The sequence below is a fragment of the Tupaia chinensis genome, unplaced genomic scaffold, assembly GCF_000334495.1.
Source record: "Tupaia chinensis unplaced genomic scaffold, TupChi_1.0 Scaffold000159_1, whole genome shotgun sequence".
NCBI classification, from domain to species: Eukaryota; Metazoa; Chordata; class Mammalia; order Scandentia; family Tupaiidae; genus Tupaia; species Tupaia belangeri.
Window position 1 is genome coordinate 314394 of NW_006159630.1, and position 26195 is coordinate 340588.

General features: G+C 56.6%; 2 protein-coding genes and 1 long non-coding RNA gene across 3 annotated transcripts in view; 2 read left to right on the plus strand and 1 right to left on the minus strand.

Moving 5' to 3' along the window:
- Positions 1 to 8547, plus strand: part of WDR45B (WD repeat domain 45B) — a 49356-nt gene extending 40809 nt beyond the window's left edge. The window contains exons 9-13 of the mRNA XM_027770824.1: positions 872 to 1062; positions 4298 to 4383; positions 5136 to 5237; positions 6631 to 6752; positions 7370 to 8547. Of these exons, the coding sequence (XP_027626625.1) occupies positions 872 to 1062; positions 4298 to 4383; positions 5136 to 5237; positions 6631 to 6752; positions 7370 to 7476 (608 nt within the window). The 3' untranslated portion in view covers positions 7477 to 8547. The remainder of the gene's footprint in view (positions 1 to 871; positions 1063 to 4297; positions 4384 to 5135; positions 5238 to 6630; positions 6753 to 7369) is intronic.
- Positions 8548 to 10304: 1757 nt separating this feature from the next.
- Positions 10305 to 12218, plus strand: LOC106734602 (uncharacterized). Its single transcript, XR_001370163.2, has 3 exons — positions 10305 to 10667; positions 10753 to 10860; positions 11564 to 12218. It is a non-coding gene; the product is annotated as an uncharacterized LOC106734602 (long non-coding RNA).
- Positions 12219 to 23426: 11208 nt separating this feature from the next.
- FOXK2 (forkhead box K2) overlaps positions 23427 to 26195 on the minus strand; it is a 58983-nt gene continuing 56214 nt past the window's right edge. Inside the window, exon 14 of the mRNA XM_027770825.1 lies at positions 23427 to 24378. Within this exon, the coding sequence (XP_027626626.1) occupies positions 24185 to 24378 (194 nt within the window). The 3' untranslated portion in view covers positions 23427 to 24184. The remainder of the gene's footprint in view (positions 24379 to 26195) is intronic.

Genomic DNA, 26195 nt, shown 5'->3' on the forward strand with positions numbered 1-26195 from the left:
CCGGTCGGGAGGCTCTGCGGGGTTCCGTCAGATGCACACTTTCTTGTAAAAGTCTACGGCGCCTTAGTTCTGACCCATTTCGGGTTGTCTGCGATGGGAGGCAGTGACCCAGGCTTGTTTTTCTATGCGAATTTACAGTTCTGAGTGCCACTTGGTGGACAGACTATTTTTCTGCATTACTTTACTTGGAACTTTCTTTTTCTCGGGTGAGTGTGAGTCTCTTTGGACGAGCCCCTCAGTCTCAGTGGCCTGTGCTTCACCCCGTGGCCAGTACCTGAGCTCTGGACTTGAAAGTTAGCTCGAGATGCCGCGCTCCCCCGGCTTGCTCTCGCTTTACGTGTAAGCCCTTCTGAGACCGTGGTCTGTCCTACACAGCTGAGTGCCAGCGGTCCGTTTTCTCATCAAAGCTCGCGGAGATGGCCTAGGGGCCGCCCGGCTGTCTGACGGTCGCAGCGTGCACGGAGCCGGTGGCTCGCCCTCGCAGCCCTGTCGGCCGGTGCTGCTGGTTCTCTGCCACGTCGCAGCCCCTGTGCAGACCGTGCGCGTCTGCTGCTGGCTCTGCCTCCGGGTTCTGTGTCGCTGCTGTTGCGGCGTAGCTTTGATCGGGCACTGTTGCGTCGTGGCCTCAGTCTCCAGGCACCACAAGGGACAGAGAGCCGGCACAGGGTAGTTATCAAGAAACTGCTCAGCGAGTGTTTCCGGCCACGAGGTCTGGGGTCATTTACTCGGCCCTCTGGTGCCTTTTGCTGTGAAGAGTCTTTAGGTGGATCTTGTGGTTTTGAGGACTCAAGGGTGGAGTGCAGGCTTCGGCGTGGAATTGCAGAGGCCCTGGGGCCGGTCGCCCATTCCTGAGGCTTCTGTCTTCGTCCAGGCCTCTGCGTCCTGTGCCCCAATAGCAACAACTCCCTCCTGGCCTTTCCGGGCACGCACACAGGCCACGTGCAGCTCGTGGACCTGGCCAGCACCGAGAAGCCGCCCGTGGACATCCCGGCACATGAGGGTGTCCTGAGCTGCATCGCTCTCAACCTGCAGGGAACAAGAATCGCAACCGCGTCTGAGAAAGTGAGTTTCCTGCCTTGGGGATGTGGGCACCTTGGACTGCGGCATTGCGGAGAGACCTGGCGGTTACCTTGGGGCGGCCATGGCTTTGCTGAGGGTCTGCCCTGGGGCTGGTTTTAGTTCCAGTTCTTTGCAAACTAGTATGTTATAGAAGACGGTAAAAGTAAGTTGTTTCTAAAAACAGAAAGAAAGAAACAAGACAAAAGCAAGTACGAGCCCTGGCTCCTTGTGCTGGAGTCGGCAGGTCACGGCCTGGAACGTCTCAGCTTCGTGCTGCTGGGCTGCCGTGCCACCTGCTAGCCCTGCCGTTTTTAATGGATTGTTTACAGAGTTTTGACTTTTACCCCAGTCTTCCCGAGGGCCGTGCTCCTCACAGAAGCAGGGAAAGGAGGAAGCCGCTCCGTGGAGCAGGGTCATGCCTCACGCCTTGCTCCACCTCTCCCTTTGTGGGATTTCGGACACATGCACACGCACACGCTGTGCTTTCCAGCTGCCAAGTCCAGAACCCGGACCGTGCGGTTGGCCACGTGGGAGCAGCGGCCTCAGCTGCCCAGTGCGCTGGGCGGACATGGCCGCTCGGCAGGCTCTGCAGGGTTCCGTCAGATGCACACTTTCTTGTAAAAGTCTACGGCGCCTTAGTTCTGACCCATTTCGGGTTGTCTGCGATGGGAGGCAGTGACCCAGGCTTGTTTTTCTATGCGAATTTACAGTTCTGAGTGCCACTTGGTGGACAGACTATTTTTCTGCATTACTTTACTTGGAACTTTCTTTTTCTCGGGTGAGTGTGAGTCTCTTTGGACGAGCCCCTCAGTCTCAGTGGCCTGTGCTTCACCCCGTGGCCAGTACCTGAGCTCTGGACTTGAAAGTTAGCTCGAGATGCCGCGCTCCCCCGGCTTGCTCTCGCTTTACGTGTAAGCCCTTCTGAGACCGTGGTCTGTCCTACACAGCTGAGTGCCAGCGGTCCGTTTTCTCATCAAAGCTCGCGGAGATGGCCTAGGGGCCGCCCGGCTGTCTGACGGTCGCAGCGTGCACGGAGCCGGTGGCTCGCCCTCGCAGCCCTGTCGGCCGGTGCTGCTGGTTCTCTGCCACGTCGCAGCCCCTGTGCAGACCGTGCGCGTCTGCTGCTGGCTCTGCCTCCGGGTTCTGTGTCGCTGCTGTTGCGGCGTAGCTTTGATCGGGCACTGTTGCGTCGTGGCCTCAGTCTCCAGGCACCACAAGGGACAGAGAGCCGGCACAGGGTAGTTATCAAGAAACTGCTCAGCGAGTGTTTCCGGCCACGAGGTCTGGGGTCATTTACTCGGCCCTCTGGTGCCTTTTGCTGTGAAGAGTCTTTAGGTGGATCTTGTGGTTTTGAGGACTCAAGGGTGGAGTGCAGGCTTCGGCGTGGAATTGCAGAGGCCCTGGGGCCGGTCGCCCATTCCTGAGGCTTCTGTCTTCGTCCAGGCCTCTGCGTCCTGTGCCCCAATAGCAACAACTCCCTCCTGGCCTTTCCGGGCACGCACACAGGCCACGTGCAGCTCGTGGACCTGGCCAGCACCGAGAAGCCGCCCGTGGACATCCCGGCACATGAGGGTGTCCTGAGCTGCATCGCTCTCAACCTGCAGGGAACAAGAATCGCAACCGCGTCTGAGAAAGTGAGTTTCCTGCCTTGGGGATGTGGGCACCTTGGACTGCGGCATTGCGGAGAGACCTGGCGGTTACCTTGGGGCGGCCATGGCTTTGCTGAGGGTCTGCCCTGGGGCTGGTTTTAGTTCCAGTTCTTTGCAAACTAGTATGTTATAGAAGACGGTAAAAGTAAGTTGTTTCTAAAAACAGAAAGAAAGAAACAAGACAAAAGCAAGTACGAGCCCTGGCTCCTTGTGCTGGAGTCGGCAGGTCACGGCCTGGAACGTCTCAGCTTCGTGCTGCTGGGCTGCCGTGCTTGCAGCCTGGAGGGAGGGTGCACTGGTCCCTGCCTGGCCGCGGGTCCTCACCTGTTCACCTGATGCTTGCCGTTAAGTGTTGGCGTATGACCGTGGTGTAATTTCAGGGACCAGCAGTTGGCCTAATGGCTATGTCGCTGAACTCCCATGTAGTCAACTGCGGTTCGAGTCCCAGACCTGGTGGCTTAAACTCACACCGGGCGCGTGTGCGTGTGTGCCCAAGATCCCTAGAGGAGAATGGAGGAGAAGGGATTACGGCGTGGCCATCCCCTCTGGGGGGTGATTTCTCACTTTCTGTCTCTCTGTCTCTCACTTGCTGTCTGGTGAGCTCACACTTTCTACAGCAAAAGTTTCTTTAAAAAACAAAACATATAATTCCAAATTTGAGGTGCTTTTTGCTTACTTTGGCCTGAGTTAGTTCAGATCTTATATTTAAAGACTTGGGGTGTCTTGCTGTAGCTGTCATCGCCCATGGCGGCTCCGGCAGCACGGGGAGATGTCCTCCTCCCCTGGTCGCCGAGGTCATGACCAGTTGTCTGAGGATAGCTGGGATGTGTCATTTGGAATGTGGTGCCACCAGAACAGCTTCTACATGAAACTCTCACGGGGCCGTACAGTCTCAGTGTGGCCTTCGTCCTCGCTGCCAGTGGACGCCTGCGACAGCGTGCAGCCTGCAGGTTTTTGGAAACAGAGTCCCAGGTTCAGACGTGGCTTGTGCTTGCCCCGGTCCAGCAGCTCCTTCCATGGCACACAGTGTAGCTGGATCCAAGCTCAAGGTCCTGGCCCCCTGCAGGCCGGGCCTGCCGCGTCCCTGGGAGTGGAGCCGCTGGCGGGGGCAGGCCAGGCGCTGAGGTGGCCCTCTGTGGGGGCTGTGGCGGGGTTCATTTCTCCCAGCATTCAGAATCAGCACAAAACCGTGTTCGTTTGGGGGCGAGGTTGAACTGTTCTAGAAGGTTCCCAGCTGTCCCCCGAGAGGTGGCGCGGTGGCGGCAGGTCGCTGGCCAACCTCTGCGGGTGGCCGGGCCCGACCCGGGGGGGGGGCCTGGAAAAAAAACCCCGGGGGGCGCCGTGGGCAGGCCCGGCCTGGCCTGGGCCTTCTGGCAGGTACTGCACGGACAGCAGGTCCAGTCCGCGCCGCCCTGTTGGGACAGCCTCTCCTGCCCTCGCAGTCGGAGCAGCCATTCCCGGGGTAGCGCTGAGTCATCGGGTGGAGGGAGAAGTTGGGTTTCAGTGATGCGGGTGTGCGTCTGCGCGTGTAAGTCGTTTCGGAAGGCTGCGGCGTGAACGGTAATGAAACGCTTCACTGTCTCTCCAAGGGGACTCTTATAAGAATATTTGAGACCTCGTCAGGGCATTTAATCCAGGAGCTGCGGAGAGGCTCCCAGGCAGCCAACATTTACTGGTAAGCTCCCCAGACGCCATTTCCTGGGGCAGGCGTGGGAGGCCTCGGGTCCGCGCGGTTCGGGCGGGGTCCAGCTGTTTTCATGACCACTAGCTTTACTTTCAGCTTTTATTACGGAGGATATACACAGAGAAGGAGGGGCTGTTGTAGTCAGCCACTGCGAGCCGCGTCCCGCGCTGGCTCTCCCCTCCTCGCCCGCCAACCTCCTTCCTGTGATATTCAAACGCAGGAGCCCACGTGGCCGGTGTGGCCACTGCATTCCATCTGTGAGAAGTTGCAGTGCTTCCTGCCACGTGTGTCCCGGCACCGCAGGTCTAAGGCACTGGGGTGCCCGGTCCCGCATGGCAGGGTCTCTGTCCGTGGCAAGGCCAGCTGACTCGGCACCCTTCTGGGTCTGTGGCCCCTGTGGTGCTAGGCAGTCCTGGGCCTGGGGGTGAAGACATACCGGCCACCAACGCAGTGGACAGGCTGGGTAGCCTGGGCCCAGCACAGCTCCCGGGCCAGGGCCTGCCTCCGCCCAGGCCCTGACCTTCACACCGATTGCTCAGCACCTCCTTCCTGGCAGTGCCCCCCCATCGGCGCTGGTCCCCTAAGCAGTCGCCCGCGATGCTGCTCCTGGGCTGGGACCTCTTGCTCTATAGGAAGGCTGTGGGCTTGTTAGAGGAAGAGGGTTTTTAAAACTGCCCTGGACACGGGAGGTTGAGGTCTTCCCTCGCGTCCACCTGGAGCTCGAGCCCCGCCTGTCTCTGCAGCATCAACTTCAATCAGGATGCCTCCCTCATCTGCGTGTCCAGTGACCATGGGACCGTGCATGTGTTTGCAGCCGAAGATCCCAAAAGGAATAAACAGTCCAGGTCGGTTTCAGGAAGCCTGGTGGGCGGCCCAGCTGGGAGGCTGGGCTAGGATTCAGAGTGGACACAGTATGAGTATTAAGTCAAGGTGGGGCTTTTCCTTTTTTGGGGGGATGGGAGACTTTGCTGTAGGGCAGGTGTGCCGGGGTGGGGGGACTAAGTGAGAAGCCCCCCAGGTGGCCTGTGCCCAGCCTGAGTGTCAGGTCACTGAGTCTGGAACTCACACTGCGGTCAGCCACCTGCGAGTCCAGCGCCTTAACCACCCTTGAGTTGCTGGCTCCAGCCTTTTTTTTTTTAAGTTTGCTATAGTGTGCTGCACCTGCCAGAGACAGAGAGAGAAGGAAGGGAGCGCGTCAGAGGCAGCCCTGGGGACGGCCGCACTGCGGTCCTCCGTCCTCTGTCCTCCTCGTAGGATTCTGGGCACGCATGCACACGCACCCAGTGTGTTTCCCCAGCTCCAGGTCCCAGACTTGAACCTCACACTTGACCATGTGGGATCCAGCTGCCTCAACCACCTGCCACCCTCTCATCATTTCCGGTTTCCTTGGGGACTGAAGGCCAGCAGGTCAGCTGCTCCAGGGCAGTGACTTCATTACTTCCTCTGTTGGCAGCTCAGGAAAGTGCCTGCCGGAGACCCAGGCTCGGCCCTGGCTGCAGACAGTGTCCATCTGCCTGCCTTGCCCCGAAGGCTGCTGAGAGCGAGAGGCCCGTGCCCCAAGGGGCAGTAGCATGTGTTTTTCTCATTTCCAGAGGTCAGGTGTGCTTGCCGGAGGGAGGAAAGGAGAGGGACGTCCCTGAGGGGCCGTGGTCATGCCTGAGTCCTCTCTGTGCCATTCTTCCCCTGGTCGGGTCTCAGCACGCACACACGTGCACCCGTTGTGTGCTGCAAACCCCAGGGCCAGGGTTCACGTCACAGCTGACCACGCACAGGTGTACTGGTACCAGGCCAGTCGGTGTTTGCTCTTATATACAATGGTTTCTTTATTTTAACTTAGAAAAATTTTTGCCAAAGGGCACATGGCACGTGAGCTCGCAGAGAGACAGAGAGAGACAGAAACAAAAATGGAGAAATCACCCCCCGGGGGATGGCCATGCCGTAGTCTCTTCTCCATTCTCAGGATTTTGGGCATGCACGCATACACGCCCAGCGTGAGTTGCAAGCCCCCGGGTCAGGGACTTGAACTGCAGTCAACCGTACGGGATCCAGCGACGCAAGCCATCCACCCTCTGCTGGGTCCTGTATGACATTATTTCTAAGGGCTTGCTTGTGTGTGAGAAATAAATGGGAGTTTAGAAGTCGCAAGGCCAGGACTCGGTCCGGGAGGGCGTAGCTGCTGCTGGTGCTTGGTCCCAGCGGGCGCCCCGTGCGTCAGCCGCCGCCTCCCTTGTCCTGCAGCTTGGCGTCGGCCAGTTTCCTTCCCAAGTACTTCAGCTCCAAGTGGAGTTTTTCCAAGTTCCAGGTCCCCTCCGGCTCTCCGTGCATCTGTGCCTTCGGAACCGAGCCGAACGCCGTCATCGGTGAGTGTCCCCGTGGGAGGCCCCCAGCCCTCCTGTCCTGGCCCTCCACTCCAGGGTTTCCACAGGAGCCAGTGGGACGGCTTTGATTTTGTTGCTCCGTTTGGCCAGAGGGTCCTTGTGCTCCTGGGGGTGGGCGGTCACTCTGTGACCCCTTCTTTGTCCCTCGCTCACGTTTGGGGCATGGAAATAGCCGGCGTGTCTCTCGAGCTGCCGGGCGTGGGGCTGCACGGTTGGCCACGTGGGGTCCAGCTGTTGTTCGTTTCTTCCGTGAGCGAGACGTGCCCCACGGGGTTTTTATGCCCAGATCTTCGCCAACCCCGGGGCCCTGGGGTACATGCCTGCCCTGTCAACTCAGGACGTCTCAGGACGTGAACCCAGGTTGGCCCCATGGAGCAGATGTCAGCCAGGTCCACTGGCCAGCCTGGAAGGCGCTGAACACTCCGGTCCTATAGCCAGTGCGCGTTCGACACGCCCGGAGCGCTAGGGCTGTCGGCCTGGGTCTCGCGCCCAGGAAGGAAGCGGGGCCCTTGGGCACCTCACGAAGGGGCTCGTGGTTCCAGGCCGCTGCCTTGGCCGTGGGGTAAGAGGCGCACGCTGATGGTCTCCTTGTGCCCTAGCGATCTGTGCGGACGGCAGCTACTACAAGTTCCTCTTCAGCCCCAAGGGGGAGTGCATCCGGGACGTGTATGCGCAGTTCCTGGAGGTGACCGACGACGCGCTGTGAGTCCCGCCGGCGACGCAGCCCATGCCCACGCCCCTTGGACTCCTGGGCCGCCAGCTTCTGCGGCCTCGTGGGTGATGGGCCGGAGGGACCACGGGGACCTTGGTCTCACAGCCCTAGGTGGCCGTCCGCTTTCCTAAGAAAGGCCTCCCGCCCCTGCTGTTGGAGGAAGGGCACCGCCGGGCGGCTCATGGCCACTGTGACTCCTTCCACGCCACGCGATGTCCTCCACAGACGGGCTCCGCTCCCCAGGGTGGGCTGGGGGGGCCACAGCTGGGAGTGTTCTGCAGCAGGGCTCATCCGTCATTGTCGCTGAGCCTGGACAGGTGAGCAGGCGCGACTTCTTAACGAGGAGGGGGGCGTGCCTGAGCCGAGCGCCAGCCGGCTGTCCTGGAGGGAGGGGCATCTCTCCCCGAGCGGGACAGCGTCCTGTTACTGGGACACAGTGCGGTCTCGGCCTGGGTGAGCCCAGTCTCGCCTTCTCCACGCCTGTCCACGTGGAGCCACTGGACCACCCTAAGCAGACGGCTTTGCCCCACTGGCCACGGCGGGGCAGGTTGGAGCGCGTTTCCCGCTACGTGTGGGGACGGAGTACTGCACAGACGGGGAATTAGTCAGGTGGGAAAGCAGCTCGCCCTCAGGGAGGGTGCCCGCAGTGTGGTGGCCGGCACCCCTCAGCACGGCTGCCCGCCCCGCGCCGCCCGTCTCTCCAGTGCTTAGGGGAACAGCTACACACTAACGTTTTGGGGTGAAAGAGCGCTTTTTCCTCACTTCTGGTTAGGAGAGCTGGTCACGCACTCACGTCGTCAGTGCTGCTGGGACACGCGCTTCCTTTTCCTAACTCCCTGCTAAGGACGCTGGTTTTACGGTTTTCATTCCTGGTTGCAAATGTCGGAAACCTGCCCGGCAGCGAGTCCTCAGCGCTGCTGTTCCTTTACGTCACGTGATCGGTTCGCTTTGTCCCGCTCTATGTGAAGTACGCATGTTACTTTTACGTGTATTTAATCATGAAGTTTAATTTTGCACATTTATTTGTAATGTTTCTTTTAAATAAAAGTGACTAATTTTGTCGTACTCTGTACCTGTGAAGGGAAGCAGAGCCCCACATCAGGAAGCCACCTGTCCTGCATCGAGTCTGGCTGGGCAGGGGCCTCGGGAACACCCCGTAGGGCCACGGTGTGCCAGAGCCGCGTGTCCTAGCACGGGGCCCTGTGGAAGGGACACGGCTGTTGGCAGAGGCGGGTGTGGCCTAGGAGATCGAGGTCCTGCCTGGACGGCAGAGCAAGACGTGTGTTGGAGCCCACAGGGTGGCTGCGGGGCAGGCGCCATCCCTCTGTCTGAGCTGGCATCGCCCAGGTTTAGCAGGTGCCTGAGGTCTCACCGTAGGTTAGTCACCAGCTGGCACCTTCAGTACCATGTGTTCATCATGGGAGGTCTCGGACGTCAACCCAGGGTGAGGCAACTGGGAAGACACACGGGGAGGTGACCTAGCCACAGGGCACAGGTGGAGAGGCCATCCCTACACAACACGGGGAGGTGACCTAGCCACGGGGCACAGGTGGAGAGGCCATCCCTACACAACATGGCCTTGAGTCCTTTCATTTCAAAAAAGAATATTTTTTATTTATTTTAATTTGACCGGTTAGGGACAGAGCAAGAGAGAGCGAGAGAGACGGAAAGTGAGAACGCAAGCCATCAGCTCCAGGACTCGAACTGTATATAGAAGTAAACATGAGGTTGGGGCCAACAGGTGGCTTGGTGGTTAAGGGTGCTGGACTCCCACATGGCCGACTGCGGTTCAAGTCCTGGACCTGGCGGCTTTTTCTCTCTCTCTCTCACTCTCTCCCTGTCCGGTCAAATTGAAATAAACAAGTAAAGTTAAATAAAATAATTTTAAAAAGAATAAAAAAGAAGTGAACATGATGTGGGAGCAGCAGTTGGCGTAATGGCTGTGTCGCTGGACTCCCACGTAGTCTACCGCGGTTCAAGGCCCGGACTTGGTGGCTTAAACTCACGCCGGGTGCATGTGCGTGCGTGCCCAGGATCCCCAGAGGAGAATGGAGAAGAGATTGCGGCGTGGCCATGCTCCCGGGGGGTGATTTCTTGCATTCTGTCTCTCTCTGTCTTTGTCTTTCTAGTGAGTGCAACACACCCCATAGCAAAAATCTCTTCCCCAAAAGAAGTCAACATGAGGACGTGGCCCAGGTGGTGCGAGCCAGCCCAGCCCATGGGGCAGCGCTGCAGGCGTGAGGAGGAACTGGACGTGCGGCTGGCGGCGTCACACCTGGCCCTGGTCACCCTGCCGGTCAGGCTCTGGAGTCACCTGTGACGTGGCCGTCAGCGTGGTCCACTTAGCAGAACAGTGGTCCCTCCTCAGGTGCTGCCCAGGGACTGCCAGGCGGAGGGCTGTCCCACACGCGCTGCCACCGAGCAGCCTGGCAGCGGCTGGGCGGCTCCTCCGGATGGACTGCTGAGTGGAAGCATCCCTTAGAGGAGACGAGGCCACCACGACACAGGGCCTAGAATGTGGCGGCACAGGGGCCGGATGGAGGGCCTTCCATGGGATTCTGGAAGCCCCTGCTTGCTGCCTCGTGTCTGTGGTTCCTGTGGGGGACGGCACCTGCCCAGCAGGCAGCAGGCGTGGGCAGCCTGGCACCTCTGCTGGGGCCAGTAGCCCTCTGTCTGCCCCGCGACCCTGTGCTCTCGGCCTTGCTCAGCATCTCCTGCAGGCAGTGGACACCCTGGCCCACTCCCTTCCTCCTCTGCTTTTGGGCACTGGCGGCTGGGGCCCGCCGTGGGCGCCACGGCTGCAGCCTGCCGTGGGCGCCACACCCGCGGGCGGGCCGAGCTACACCAGGGGTCGCAGCTTCCAAAACGGGAGGCGCTAAAGAAGGTGGTTTTCCTTTCCACTGACGGCACCTGGACCCCGCGCTCGGCCCTCCCCCAGGTCGTTCGGTGAGAGTCGGTCAGCGAGGCGTGTGGGGCCGATGTCTATGTCATGGGTCACACGTAAGGGCACGTCGTCCTGTTCGTACAAACTTCGTTAAGTGCCAGGGAGCCACAGGACACGCTACGCAGTGGGACCTGGTGCCACCCCGTCTGCTCACTCGGGACGCTGCTGCAGCTCGGGGACAGCGTTCCGTGGACAGGGCTCCCTGCGCTGGAGAAAGTCGGTTCGAGCAGTCAGTGAGCAGGTAGGTGACTGCAGTGCTGAGGTTTCTGCTTTTTGTTTAATTATTTTAATGATTGTTTATGCATTTAATTCTATACATCATTTAGGTTTTAAAGAGACTTGACCCAGCGTGATATACACCTCAGTCCAGCCCAGTTGAAAACACACACACGCCTTCATCAACTGAGGTTTCTTTCTGACAAGGATGTTACCACGTACGTTATTTTCAATAGAGAATTTTACTTTTTTATTTTATTTTTTTAAGGAGGGCTTTTTTGCTATGGTGTGTGCTCAACCCTAGAGGTGACCACGTCTTCTCCATTCTCCTCTCGGGATCTTGAGCATGCACACACACCTGGCATAAGTTTGTTTTATAATTAAGTTATTCTTTGTTTTGTTTATTTATTTTAATTTGACCACAGAGGGATAAAGTGAGAGAAAGTGAGAAAACCTCCAGGTCCGGGACTCAAACCATGGTCAGCCATGTAGGAGTCCAGTGCCCTAATCAGCATGCCACCTGCCGGCCCCAGCCTGGCATGTTTTAAGTCACCGGGTCTGGGACTTGAACCGTGGTCAACTACATGGGAGTCCGGTGACATAACCATTATGCCATCTGGTGGGGGCAGGGTGATTTTTTTTTTTTTAAAGAATTACCTTATTTAACTTTATTTTTATTTTAATTTGACTAGAGAGAGACCAAACAAGAGAGGAAAGTGAGGAAGGTCTGAGACTCAGACCATGGTCGGCCATATGGGAGTCCGGTGCCCTTAACTGCCAGCCCTGAGAGTCTTTTTATTAAAGAGAGATTTTTTTTTTTTGCTATAGGGTATATGCACTCTTTGGAAAGATAGAAGCAGAAAGAGAAATTGCCCCCTGTGGGGATGGCCAAACCTCAATCCTCCTCCATTCTTCTCTCAGGATTTTGGGCATGCACATGCGCCTGGTGTGAGTTTGAAGCCGCTGGGTCTGGGACTCGAGCCAGAGTCCACTGTCCGAGTTCAGCGACGACTATTAGGCCATCCCCACCTTTGGGTCTCGGTGTCTCCCACTGCCCTCCGGCCTGTCTCCGGCCCTCCGTCTGCCGGAGGATGCAGACATGCGGTGTGTCCGGTGGGTGTGCAGCTCGTGCCTTGCAGTCTGGCTTACCTCACTCCGCACTCAGTCTCCCATATTCAGCCACTTTGAGTCGACCACAGTGTTGTCCCTGTGGCTGAGAACATTCCAGCGTCCAAGCGCCTCGACCTGTCAGCCCTTGGGCGCCCGACTCATGTCTTCATGGTTGGAAATGGACTGTGATCAACGCGAAGTGCGTGTCCTTCCGACCACGTGCTTTCCTGTCCTCCGGGGAAGTGGGTCACGTGGAGGGGTCTCCGTGTTGTCCTCCACACTGGCCGTACCAACCCTCACGCCCACCAGCTGTGTGGGAGGCTCCCTTTGCCGTGTTGCCAGCTCCCCTCCTCTCGTTTCGGTCATAGCCATTCTGACAGGTTAGGTGGCACCATCGCAGTGCTGTTTTGTTATTTTTTAAGAATTATTTTTTCATTCCATTCGTTGTTATTCTTAAATTTTGACCAGAGACAGAGACAGAAAGAGAGACAGGGAAAGTGGGAAAGCAAGCCACCAGGTCCAGGACTCGAACCGTGGTCAGTCATGTGGGAGTGTCCAGTGCTTTTATCCGGAGGGGGTGTGGTCACATTGCAGCCCCTGATCTTTCGTTTCTGCACCCCATGGGGATCTGGGATGCACGCACACACATGCCCAGTGTGCTTTACGCTGCCGGGTCCAGGATTTGAACATTAGTTGGCCTGTGGGACGCAGCTCTCTAACCCGTAGACTACGGGTCTGGCCTCTCTGAATTATTTTAACTTGCTTATATCTCTGCCAGGTTTTTCCCAATTGCCAGAGGGAGGGATGGCTATTTACACGTTCATTTATTTTAACTTAACCAGAGAGAGACAGAAGGAGAGTGAGAAAACAAGCCACCAAATCCGGAACTCAAACTGTGGTCAGCCATGTGGGAGTATCCACCACCTTAACCACCACACCACCTGCCCCCCCCCAATTTCTAATTTAAAAAAAAATTCTCTCTGCATTGCTATTTCCTAGTGGTTGAAACATGGCTCTTGCCTTTTTAAAAAAATAATTATAATTAACTTTATTTATTTGAGTGTGTGTTTGCTTATTGAGCTCATCTGTAGTTCTTACCACCTCTTCAAGCAGAGTACAATTTGGGCCACTTCCACTCATAAAAGCCTCACTGAGTTACTTTTCCCATGGCTTTCAACATACTCAAGTTGGCTTAGAATTATGTCCCTATAAACACTTTTTTTTTGAAAAACGAGACCTGTGGTGAATTCCTCCCTCAAGCTCCTTCAGACTAATCTATTTCTTTTTTTTTTTCCATTTTCCAACTTTCATTTATATATTTTTATTATTATATATTAAATCGCTATACATCATTTAGATTGTCAAGCGACTTTGCCCAGCATGATATGCGCCTCCATCCAGCCCAGCTGCGACCACCACACACATCCTCGTCAGCAGATGATAAACCCTGTCTGTGTCCCTCAAGTGTCTTAGCTCCATTTCCCTCCCAGATTTCCCCCCCTCCCACACACTTTCCACTTTGTCTCTGGTGGCCGTTACAATTATTTTGGGGGGGAAAGGTTTTTTTTTTTCTTTTTTTTTTTGCTATAGGGTACGTGCGCTTGTCAGAAAGACAGAGAGAAAGCGACAGAAAACGAGAAATCACCCCCCAGGGGGGATGGCCATGCTACAATCCCTTCTCCTCCATTCTTGTCTCAGGATCTTGGGCACGCATACACACGCGCCCGGTGTGAGTTTAAGCCACCGGGTCTGGGACTCAAACCACGGTCGACTACATGGGAGTCCAGTACATAGCCATTACGGTAACTGCTGGTCCCCATTACAATTTTTAATACTTTCATGTTCTCCAGTCTTTCAGTCTCTAGCATAGAGTGCGGACAGTCGGTGTATGTTAAATGGAGACATACAATGTCTCTCTTTCATAGCCTGACTTCCTTCACTCAACAACAAATCTTCCATATTCATCCACTTTCTATCAGATTCCAGGGCCTTGTTTTTTATGGCTGAATAGTATTCCATGGAGTATATGTGCCACACTTTTTCCATCCATTCATCTGTTTGTGGACATTTGGGTTGGCTCCATGCCTTAGGAATCGTGAATAAGGCTGCGATGAATATAGTTGTGCAAGTGCTTTTCCGACGGAGCGCTCTCCTGTCCTCTGGGTGGATCCCCAGGAGTGGAATTGCTGGATCATGTGGCAGTTCTATTTGAAGGTCTTTGAGGAACCTCCACGTTGTTCTCCACAGTGGCCGGACCAATTTACATTCCCACCAACAGTGTAGGAGTGTTCCCCTTTCACCACATCCCCTCCAGCACTTACCTTTATATTTTATTTTATTTTTTTCATATCTTCGCCATTCTGACTGGGGTTAGGTGGTATCTCATTGTGGTTTTCATCTGCATCTCCCTTATGATGAAGGATGTTGAACATTTTTTCATATGCTTTTTGGCTGTTCTTATGTCTAGCTTAGGGCATTGTTCAGCTCATTTTCCCATCTTTTAATTGGGTTAATCATTTTCTTCCAGGTAAGCTGCTTGAGTTCCCTGTGTATTCTGGTTGTCAGTCCCTTACCAGAGGCACAGTTAACAAGAATTCTCTCCAACTCCGAGGGTTGTCAAGTCACACTAATTAGTGTCCTTTGCTGTGCAGAAACTCCTTAATCTGATGTAATCCCACCGTCTGTTTGGGGGATTACTGCCTGTGCTTTGGGGGTCTTGTTTAAGAAGTCTTTGCCTACCCCAATGTCTCCGAGTTTCCCCAGTGTTTTCTACCAGTAGTTTTATAGTTTGTAGTCTAAGGTTTAGATCTTTGATCCACTTTGAGTTGATTTTTGTTAATGGCGACAGATAGGAGTTCAAATTCCTTTTTCTGCAGGTGGATACCCAGTTTTTCCAACACCATTCACTGAACAGGTTTCCCTTTTCCCAGTGGATTGACTGGTACCCTATGTCAAAGACGAGTTGGCTGTATCTGTTGGGGTTTATTTCTGGAGTCTCTACTCTGTTCCATTGATCCTCATGTGTGTTTTTGTGCCAGTATCATGCTGTTTTGATGATCACAGCTTTGTAATATATTTTGGGGTCAGGGAGAGAGATGCCACCTACTCCAGTCTGGTTGCACAGGATGGCTTTAGCAAAATGAAGTCTTTTATAGTTCCAGACAAATTCTATGTCTTTTCTAGATCTGTGAAGAATGTCTTTTATAATTTTATCCAGGATTGCATTAAACACGTAGATTAATTTGGGTAGGATGGCCATTTTTATTATATGATTCCTGGATTAGCAGAATCAGCCTAGCCTATTTATTTATTTACTTTATCTAGGCAAGGACTTTAATGAATCAAACACCACTACTGGCAATATTAAAAAAGTGTAATACATACAAAACCATCATTTGGTGCCAAGAGAAAGTTATACTGGTGACAGTATACATCCTCTGACTTCCAAGTGGCTGACATATGACTTCCACCCCACTGAGACTCTGGGGAACACGCTTCTCTCCCAGTAGGAAGGCCCCTTTCCCTGAGTCAAGTACAGAAGGAGAGAAGAGTGTGTCCCAAAGGAAGGTGAGATTGTGGACCCCTTTCAGAAACAAGTGGGGGCCCTTGTGCCAGGGCTCAGAACTTTAGGGGAGTGACGGGCCAGCACTAGGGCTGCTCTGTCACGGTGCTTGTCGAAGCTCAGCTGCACTGCGGCCTCCATGGCCAGGATCTTGGCGGCGCTGTCCCAGTACAGATGCTGCTTCTCGGCCATGCGTTGCTTGCTGGGCGTCTGGGCTGGGGGCTCGACTGACCGGTGGGGGTTGTACAGGTCGTGGTTGGGTTCTCGTGGTCGTCCAGGCGCACGCACTGTCTCCCCAGCTGCCGCTCTGTGCCTCTCGGTTTCTGCAAAGCACTGGCAGAGCGCTCGGTGATTTGTACGTTGCTCAGGTCACACTCCACCTCCTCGCCCGACGCCCTCTGCCTCTCCTCCTCTGGGCAGAGCTTGGTCCACTGTGGGTGTCTGGGTCTTGCTGCTGCCGTACACCTGCTGCCCGGACCTCCTGGAAACCCAAGTAGCGCCGGGAGGAGAAAGACTCCGCTGCCTTCCTGGCCCCTGGTGGCCTCGCACCCACGCCATCGCTTGCTGGTAATCGTGCCAGGACCTCGCATGGGCTGGATGAGACGGTCACGCGTGGGGAGCTGTCAACGTTGACGCCTCTGCTGCCATCACTGACTGCCAAGGCCGAGTGGGCGCGCAGGTTGCAGGTCCTGGGCCGCGGGCGAGCGGGGCCTGTTTCTCTTCAGCCTGACCTCTCTCTAAAGGGCCAAGACCAGAACATGCAGAATGGGTAACAGCGCCTGGGAAGTTTGTTTTTTTTTGGAGAGGTTTTCGCCACAGGGCACGTGTGGCGAAAACCTCCCCCCGGGGGGGATGGCCACGCCGCAATCCCTTCTCCTTTCTCGGGATCTTGGGCACGCACGCACATGCACACGCACCCAGGGTGAATTTTAAGCCAGGACGCGAACCATACATAGGAGTCCAGCAACACAGCCATTATGCTAACTGCTGGTCCCAGAAGTTTTTGTTTTTTAACTTTATTATTATTGTTATTTTCCAGTTTGATCAGTGAGAGAGAGAGAGAAAAAGTGAGGAAACAAGCCACCAGACTCGGCCCAGGACACAACCGTGGGAGTCCAGTGCCTTTAACCACCATGCCACCTGCCAGCCCCAGTATGGGAAGTTTAAAAAGTAGATCTTAGGAGATGAAACTGAAAAGCATTTTAACAAATAAGTTTTTTTTTTTTTTTTTGGTAGAGGTTTTTGCTATAGGGCGCATGTGCTCACCAGACAGAGAGACAGAGAAATCACTCCCCAGGGGGAATGGCCACACCGCAGTCCCTTCTCCTCCACTCTCCTCTCGGGATCTTGGGCACTCATGCACACGCGCCCGGCGTGAGTTTAAGCCACCGGGTCCAGGACTCGAACTGCGGTCAACTACGTGGGAGTCCAGTGGCATAGCCATTATGCCAACTACTGGTCCCAACAAATAAGTCTTTTAAACATCAAGGTATATTTCAGAACACCTCAACGACAAAAGATTTGGTCTACCAAGAAATCCGGCTTGGACAGCCAAAGACACTTTTTTTTTTGAGAGGGTTTTGCTAATAGGGTGCGTGTGCTCGCCAGAAAGACAGAGGAGAAAGTGAGAAATCACCCCCCAGGGGGGATGGCCATGCCACAATTTCTTCTCCTCCTTTCTCCTCTCGGGATCTTGGGCACGCATGCACACGCACCCAGCGTGAGTTTAAGCCACCGGGTCCAGGACTTGAACCGCGGTCGACTACGTGGGAGTCCAGCAACACAGCCATTATGCCAACTGCTGGTCCTAGCTAAACATTTCTTTAGCCCACAAAGTTAACATTAGGGTATTACACCTTACAGCACACATTATTGCCTTGTTCTGTTAAAAGAGGCTGACGTGAAACTAGAAAAACATCACTAGCTCTGCTTTAGAGCCTAGAGTGTCACAGAATCACACTTAGAAAGAGCTTGTCTTCCCCATAAGTAGTGATTGTCATGCCTTACAGGTGTTTAAAATGTTAACCAAGATAAAGAAAAACAATGCTTGAAAGAGGTCTCTGCACCAGCCTGCACAGCTCCCGTGGGTCCTCGGCGTGGCAGTGGTGCCAAGGTACTGATCAAGGGGGCCTTGGTCACTGCAACCCCAGCGTCCACTGTCGGGAGGGGTCGATCTTGTTTGGAGCAAGATGAGTGTGCAGCTCCTTCCCAGAGTCCAGGTCACCGGGGTCTGTGATGTCCCTGCCTCAGACGGATTTGAAATAAGCCCCCTCAGGAAGGTCTCTCTGTTGGATCAGTAACGTCAACCAGGCAGTTTCTGCCCAGAGAGCAAACGTCCCATCCTCCTCCTCCGAGGGCTGGTCTTACGTCTGGGTTTCTTCATCTTGGTGAAGACCCAGGCAGCATCTGCCCTGCAAGGCTGGGAACCCTGGGGCTGACCACCCCAGGGACTAGAGGGTGGAGAGAAGGGGATCACCGTGTGATGTGGCTCCGTCGCGCTTCTCCGTACCGCGGGGAACCAACCGCTGTGAGCGGAGTGCAGAGCCGACAGATGTTTCCCCTTGCACTGTAGTTTTGTCACTAAGCATTATTTATATACACTGAAAATCCTGACATCGTAACTTTTGCTTTAAAAGGTCATACACATTGGGACCCGCAGGTGGTGTCGTGGTTGAGGCACTGGACACTCTCACATGGCCAACCATGGTTCAAGTCCTGGACCTGGTGGCTTGCTTTCTCACTTTCTCTGGCTGATCAAACTGGGAAATAATAAATCTTTTTTTAAAAATTGTACATATTACAATGAATTTAAGAGAAAGACTAGTTGGTTATGTGTCCCCGCTCTACCAGCCCTGCTGTCACCTTTCTTCCTGAAGTTCCAAGGCCTCCGAGTCTGCCCGAGGGGCTTCCTTTGCCATTTCTTTTTCAGCAGCTCTCCTGGTGAAGAATTCTTAGGTTCCTTTCACCTAAGAATAGGCCAGCCAGTGGTTAAGGTGGCAGGATCCCACACGGCCAATGGTGTGATTGGAGTCCTGGACCTGTTAGCTCAGAAAATGTCAGGTGAGGGGTTAGCAGGTGGCTTGATGGTTAAGGCACTGGATCCCACGTGGCCGACTACACAGTTCAAGCCCTAGACCTGGTAGTATGAGGAAAGTGATGGGCACATGTGCGTGCCCCACGAAGTCCCCGAAAGGGAGTGGAGGTGTTGAGGCGTAGCCTTCCCCCAGAGGGGGGATTTCTTTCTCCCTCTGTCTCTTGCTGAGCTTGCCCTATGGCAAAAATCTAAAAAACCCCAGGCATGCCGATGTGTGTCCAGCGTCCTGAAAGGGAAGGAGGAGACGGCTGCAGTGTGACCGTTCCCGGGAGGGGAGGAGCCTCTCCCTCTCTCTCAGTGGTGAGCCCGTGCACTCTTGACAAGTTTAAAACATGTATCTTTCTTGGGACTGGCAGGTGGCGTGGTGGTTAAGGGTGTTGGACTCTCTCTCAGTGGTGAGCCCGTGCACTCTTGACAAGTTTAAAACATGTATCTTTCTTGGGACTGGCAGGTGGCGTGGTGGTTAAGGGTGTTGGACTCTCTCTCAGTGGTGAGCCCGTGCACTCTTGACAGACCACGGTTCGGGACCCGGACCTGGCGGCTTGCTTTCTCACTTCCCCTCTCTCATTTATCCCCCTCTGGTCAAATAAAAAAGTCAATAAAGTTAAATAAGGTAATTGTTAAAAATGTTTTAAAATATATTTTTCTGTATTCTGATAGATGATCCTGGCTCTCTAGATTTCTTCTTTCAGATCTTCACATTTTTCTAGTCCTGTGACTGTCATGGTCTGGTGTGCTCCTGGCAGGCACACAGCCTGGTCCCAGTCTCCTGAGGCCTCCAGTTGGCCAGGGTCTTGGGTATGTGCACACTTGGCTTTCTTAGGGTGACTGGGCCAAGGGTCCTGAGCCCGTACTCGGCCGTGGGCTTCCAGCAGCAGTTCGGTTTCCCACCTGCACGTCCAGGGCTGGGCCTTGACGTGGCTTTGAGTTTATCCCAGCCGGAGCTCACCGAGTTTTGGAAATCTTTACATTTGTGTCTTTGAAATATTATTGAAATATTCAGTATTTAAGATATTTCTTTAAGAAATGTATGACACCATGTCCTCCTCGGTAGGAATTCCGAGACATGCATTCGGTCTCTTGATGTTGTCTCTGCGGTTTGGTTCCTTGTTTCCAAATAGTTTTCCAACCATTAACTGAATTTTTCATTTCAGCTATCTTATTTTTTTTAGAATTATTTTATTTAACTTTAATTTAACCAGAGAGGTACAGAGTAAAAGAGGGAGTGAGAGAGTAAGCCGCCAGGTCCAGGGCCCGAACCATGGTCAGCCATGTGGGAGTCCGGGGCCTTCACCACCACGCCAGCTGTCTAAGTTCTGTAACTTTTGGCTTATCCCGTGTCCTGATAACTTCCAACATTGGGGTCATCCTGGAGTTGACAGCTAGTGACCGTTTCCCTTCAGGGCTAAGGTTTTCTAGCTCTCCGGGTGTAGACCTCGGCTAGACCTCGGCTTCGCAGAGTATGTGTGCTTGCCCACGAAAGGCAGGGAGAGGGCAGCTGGGGCGGCGGTACACTCACACGCACCTGGTCTGTCTCTCAAGCTGGCAGGGCTGGGATTCAGACCACAGTTAGCCACGTGGGGCCGAGTGCTCAACTCTCAAGCTCCAGAGCTGGCCCAGTGCTGAATCACTTCAGATCGATTCCTGGACATCCTGCACGCTACGAGGTTCTGGATCCTGTTGGGGTCCTCTGGGCAGGAGAGCCGTGGCATGGACCCCACATGCCCAACTGTGCGGTTTGACCCTCGAACCCAGCAGCTGGGAAACATGCCAGGTACGTGGGCTTTGCATGCCCAAGGCCCCGAGAGGAGATTGGCGAAGGGACTGCGGCACTGCCCACTCCAGAACTTTCTCACTCCCCTGCTCCCTGCAGCGAGCACCTGCACCCGGTAGTAAATTTACAATAAAACCCTCTGGAGAATGTCGGTGGCCCTGTTTGAGAGGTTAAGGCCTGGTTGTGTTGGGACTGCCATCTGCAGCCCGGCTGGGGTCAAGGTTGGCGGGGGAGCTCCTTCGAGCTGTCCTCGGGCTCACTCTGTGGTGCAGCTGCACTGCTGTGGCGCCGGAGGCCGCTCTCCGGCCGCTCTGCCTGCACGAGTTCATAGCCGCCAGCGTCCCACGGCGCGGAGCCTGCCAGCACTCCTCCTCCACCGGAGTCCGCTGGGACACGAGACACATTCCTGAAAACCGGGTCCGGCCAGGTGGTGTACTCAGGATGGGGGTTCCACGTGGCTGGCCACATCGAGCGCCAGACACTGGGCCTAAGAAATGCCCGGCATGTGCACCCAGCGTCCCGAGAGAGGGACTGCAGAGTGGCCGTCACCACTGAGGGGTGATTTCTCACTCTGTCTCTCCAGTGGGTGTACATGCCCTGTAGCAAAAACAAAAAAAAACACAAAACCCTGCAAGTGTGGCCACAGGTTTTCTTAGTTGAACAGAGGCCACCTGACCCACTGTACAGTCTGTGCTGGCAGCACCCTGCGGTGACACGCAGTGGGTGGTCAAAGCATCTCAAGTTCACGTGAGTGGGGCATTTAAACCCTGTCCTGCGGTTCCCATGTCCTTACTCAGGCCTGAGCCTGCTGCGGAGACGCGGCCTTGAGATGCACCACGTCTGTGAGCAAGGCGTGGCCCGTGTGGGGTCTTCCTTGCCGCCGGACCCTTCCCGGAGTTGATGGGCTGGTCCCTCCGACTCCTCTCGGGACGAGGCAGGTTACCCTCCAAGGCGCTGTCCCTTCTCTGACTCGAGCAGTGGCCCTGCCCGAGGGGCACGAGGACGGGTGGCGCGCTCCCTCGTGAGCCTCCTCGAAGCCCGAGCGTCAGGTGCATCTGGCTCCAGAGGGGCCTTTGTGTCCGCCCCGTTCCACCCCTACGGCGCCTGGGCTCAGCACAGTGACACTCTGCCACCAGTGCCCACACCGCAGGCTCCCGGAGGCTGCGAGACCGAGTGCTACTGGTTCAAGCAACACCCACGGACGTCTTCATCTCATGGGAGACAGTCTCGAGCCATTTGCCGCAGCCTTCACCCTTGGGTGGAGGCAGAAACGGGAGTGACCACCTCACAGTGGTGCAGGCCCTGCCCTGACAGGTCGGAGAGCCCGCCCCACCACCCGCCCGCCTCCCTGCTCCGAACCCGCACGGCACAGGAGCAGCCAGGTCACGCCGACCAGACGGCAGTGATAGTCCGCACTCGGTTACATTAGTAAAAATACTTTATTGAATTTCAGGAACTTGGTACCTCTTAAAAACGTCAGGTCTGCACACAAATCACTGCTGTCCCAGAACAGTGGGGGCCAGGGCTTTGGAGATTGTCACCGACCTCACGTCACAGCACCGGAGTCCCTGCCGAGACCGCCCCGCCCCTCTGATTCCACTACTCTGGCGTTCTAGCACAGGGCAGGGCTGCCAGGAGAGGAATGTTCTAGACCACCTATCCAGAGCATCCTGCATTGAGAAGAGCCACCCCAGATCATGCCACGCACACCCTGAGCGCGCCGCCCACCTCGGCCACCACGGCTCCTGCCTCTGTCCTCGTCTGGCTCGGGGTGATGTCGTGGACGCAGTTTCTAGTCCCTGAGGACGCGCAGTTTGGCAGAGGTCAGGGCAGAGGCTTCCTGACAGGAAGATGCTGAAGACCCGCGGTGGAGGGCTGGTGCTCACGACGCACCTGTCGCTCTGACAGGACGTCCCTGTGGTGGCTGGGCGGCACCAGGCCTCAGCTTGGGGCGCAGCGACGTGGGTGGGTGACCCGTGGTTGGGAATTCGGAGCTAAATCCAAACCTTACAGCAGGGTCTCCCAGACAGGGAAGGAGGCCTGGGCTCGGCAGTTGCCCGTCCGCGGGCTGTCTCTGCCCTGTCCTCGACACAGAGTCCTCGGCTGCAGGCCTCACCCTGCAGCCTGGGCCGAGGCAAACATGGTCATTTGCCAAGAGCACGAGCTGCCTCCTGCCTCTAACCTGTGAGTCGGCCATTTTTACCCATGATCCCAACAGAAATGCCTCTAGGCCCAGAGAACCGGAGGCCGTTCATAACCCAGAGGGGGACCTGCCTTCATGGTGACGACGCGGCTCAGGAGGCCCAGGGCTGACCCTGTCGGTGCGCTTAGACAAGACCACGGGTCCAGGTGCGCCATGTGCCGTGGCCCGCCCTGACACAGGACAGCACAACCTGCCACCTTCTGAGTGAGACAGAGACAGCGATCCCCAGGTGCCCGTAAGGTGCTGGGAGGACGCCACTGGCCACACCAGCTCAGGTGCTCTGGCCATCCGGGCAGCTGCCATTTGCAGGGAGGTCTCCACGGCCCTCCCCGACAGGGGCTTGTCCACACAATGGCCGCCTCCTCATTGTTCGAATGGCTGAGTCACGGATCCGGCTTGGGTGCAGTCGTGACTTTAACTGCCTCGCCCGCAGTGGCGCGGACAGCGCTGCACCGCAGACATGCACCACAGACCTGCCGCGTTTGGTCTCTCTGTAAAGAGTAAGCGTCTTAAATTGCCTACACACGCCATTCTGAGCCATTTCATTCCACCGGGAAAATAAGGGTTCTTCCCTCTCTTTAAAAAAAATTAAATACCAAAATAACTACATTTAAATAAATACGGTTATGCTGATGACATCAGACATCCACAGTAAGGCTAAAGCCCCTTCCTGTGTGCGCTGCAGCTCGGCCCTGACCCTGGAGCACTCTGAAAGGCAGTGGCGTCTCCCCGAGGAGGGCCGAGGCTGCGGCGTCCACGGCCCGCTCACACGTCTCACTGCGGCAGGGCGGAGGTCGGCCTGAGTGTGGGACTCGTCTGGGAAGGCCAGGGGGTCCCCACTGCAGTCCAGGGAAAGGCCTAGACATTTCTGGCTGCAGAGGCGGTGCCTACTTCTGAGAGCCTGGAGCAGCAGGGTCTCCCGGCCCAGAGGCCAGGGCCACCCTAGAGAGGCCTGAGGTCTCCTGTGGAGAGAGCGTGTTAGGAGTGCGAACCTCCTTCCAAATGAAGCAGTCACGGCTCTGCCGCTTCACACACCCGCCGTGCTTGGAGACTTGCTTTACTTGGGGTGGAGAATTACGCCAGGGACAACGTCAACACAAAGAAACAGACAACAAAAAAGAGCAAGGAACAAGAGAGGCTGGTGCAGCTGGGAGGAGGCCACAGCCCCGCACCCTCGCCCCTCCTCACGGTCACATGCAGTCGCACACGTCTGTCCCTCCTGGACACGGAGGGGGCCAGCACAGAGAGCTGCAGGTGCCAGGCCGGACGCCAGCCAGTCATTCCGGAGGCCGAAAGCACAGATGAAGTGGCGTTCTTTCCCCGAACGAAACCCACGTGCCGGGCCGTGAGCGCCAAGATTCCACAGTAGAGGCCTCCCGAGTGATGAGGATGCCACAGACCCCACTGCTGTGTAAAGAACACCCCGCAAAGCCTGCCTGGCCGCCCGGTGCCGGGTCCCGTGAGGGCAGATCTGCCTGCAACAGGCGTGGACCGCGCCGTCCTCACCCAGGGTGAGCAGGACCCGGAGTTTGTACTCGGAGTTAAAAGCTGAGCCCGAGGGCCGCGCGTGGAAGCGCCCAGCAGGGCAGGCGCTGTCTCCTGAGCCAGGTCTCGTGTGTTCCGCTCAGGTGCGACTGCGTCCTTGGCAGGAGTTTTAAGGCCACCCGGCTCTGCGTTCAGTGCTGAGGGGAGTCCGACTGCAGGGCTCGCTCCCCACAGCGGACGCACTCGAGCGTCAGCGAGAGGCAGAGTCCCCTTCGGCACCACGACGTCGGTCCCTGACGGGAGCGGAGCCCCAGCTAGTTCTGGGTACCCCTCTCCCTCCCAGCGGCCGGCGGCGGGTCCACACTCAGGGCGAGGGCGACGCTCTCGCTGTCCTCCGTCTTGACCCGCTTCCGCTCCGGCTGCTCCGACGGGTCACCGTCCTGGCGCTTCGTGGGCAGGGAGGCGGATGCGGACGCATGTGTCGCCAACATGTGCAAAGGACTCGCTGCTGCGGGGAGAGACGAGCACATCAGACCCTCGCCCGGGTCGGGGCTCCCCGGCCGTCGCCCCTGCTGCTCGCCTGGCGATGGGTGTCGGCAGCGAGCACCCGCCCATGACTTCAGAACGTGCCTGCTCTGATGTCACCGCTGGGGGAGGCCGAGGCTCGGGGTCTGGGGAGGAGCCCTCCCTCCTGGGCACGTCCTCCCCGGGGCGCACTGCGTTGCGTGGGGAGAAGGCCCGAGCCTGAGGCGCCGTTGGCACACGTGCTCCTGCTGGTCCGGGAGAGTGCGGGGGCTGACGGGCCGACCACGAGTACAGTGTGGTGGGTGACATCGTCAGCCCGTCAGCCCGGCATAGCTTGATGCCCGGACGGCTGGCCCAATGTTATTCTGTTTTTTTGTTTGTTTGTTTGTTTGTTTTAAAAAGAGGATTTTGCTATAGGGCACATGTACTCGCCACAGAGAGAGACAGAGACAGAAAGCGAGAAATCACCCCCCCTGGGGGGATGGTCACGCTGCAATCCCTTGTCCTCCGTTCTCCTCTCGGGATCTTGGGCACGCACGCACAGCATGAGTTTAAGCCACCGGGTCCGGGACTCAAACTGTGGTCGACTACAGGGGAGAACAGCGATGTAACCATTTCGTCGCCCTGGCTGTTTCTGTGGAGCTGACTGTAGACGCGACCAACACTGCGACCCACAGCCCTTACGTGACGCAGACTGCCTGCCCTACCCGTGCAAGCCCTTGTCCTCCGTTCTCCTCTCGGGATCTTGGGCACGCACGCACAGCATGAGTTTAAGCCACCGGGTCCGGGACTCAAACTGTGGTCGACTACAGGGGAGAACAGCGATGTAACCATTTCGTCGCCCTGGCTGTTTCTGTGGAGCTGACTGTAGACGCGACCAACACTGCGACCCACAGCCCTTACGTGACGCAGACTGCCTGCCCTACCCGGTGGGCCCTCGTCCCCAGGCAAAGGCTCTGACTCCCAGTGACCTTCAGACCCGCTGCAGCTGGGCTTGCGCTCAGCCTGCAGGTCCTAGACGTGCTGGCGGGTGGTCTAGCGAGGGGTCCCCGAGACCCCGCCCACTGCACGCCCTTCAGCCCCTCCACACAGACTTGCGGGTTCCTTCTGGGGAGCCCTCAGGCACATGGGACACCGTCACCTCCTGACGCAGCAAGGCCGTCCCGCAGGCGGGGAGGTTCCAGAATGCGCGGTCCACCCTGGGCAGAGAACACAGACCCTCGCCCTCCAAGGCGGAGTCTGACGGCCTGGTGGCAGCACACCCACAACCGCGGGCCGCGTCCTTCCCACGGCAGTCTCCGACGGGCTTTCAGCCCCGGTGCAGCTTCTGGAGCCATGGGCACCCCGTGGGGACGCCGCCCTCGTGTCCACCACCCTGCGGACACCCTGTGGACACAGGCCTGGCACTGCTCTCAGCCCTCCCACAGGGCACACCCACAGTGGCTGCTTGCAGGCTAGGATGTGAGCACTGAGTGGACCGGACGGCAAGTCCTGAAAGTCTCCGAGCCCTGGCCCACGGCCTCACTCTGCAGCCTTGCGAAACTGTGCCCACTGAGCTGGGGTCCCCAGGTGACGCACCTTGCTTCCCTGGCCTTCCAGGAGGAGGCCACAGCCCTGTGGTCTTCCAGCCCTCGAATCTGCACACCTGCCCCCCCAGACTGCCCACATGTGTAAGTCTTTCACAGAATGGCTTAGCTCGGCCTGGGGCTGGGGGCCAGTGGGGCCTGCGGCCAGTCGTGAAAACTGCCACGGCCGAGCCGGCGTGCTCTGAGCGGTCGACAGCCACGCGCACCAAGCCTG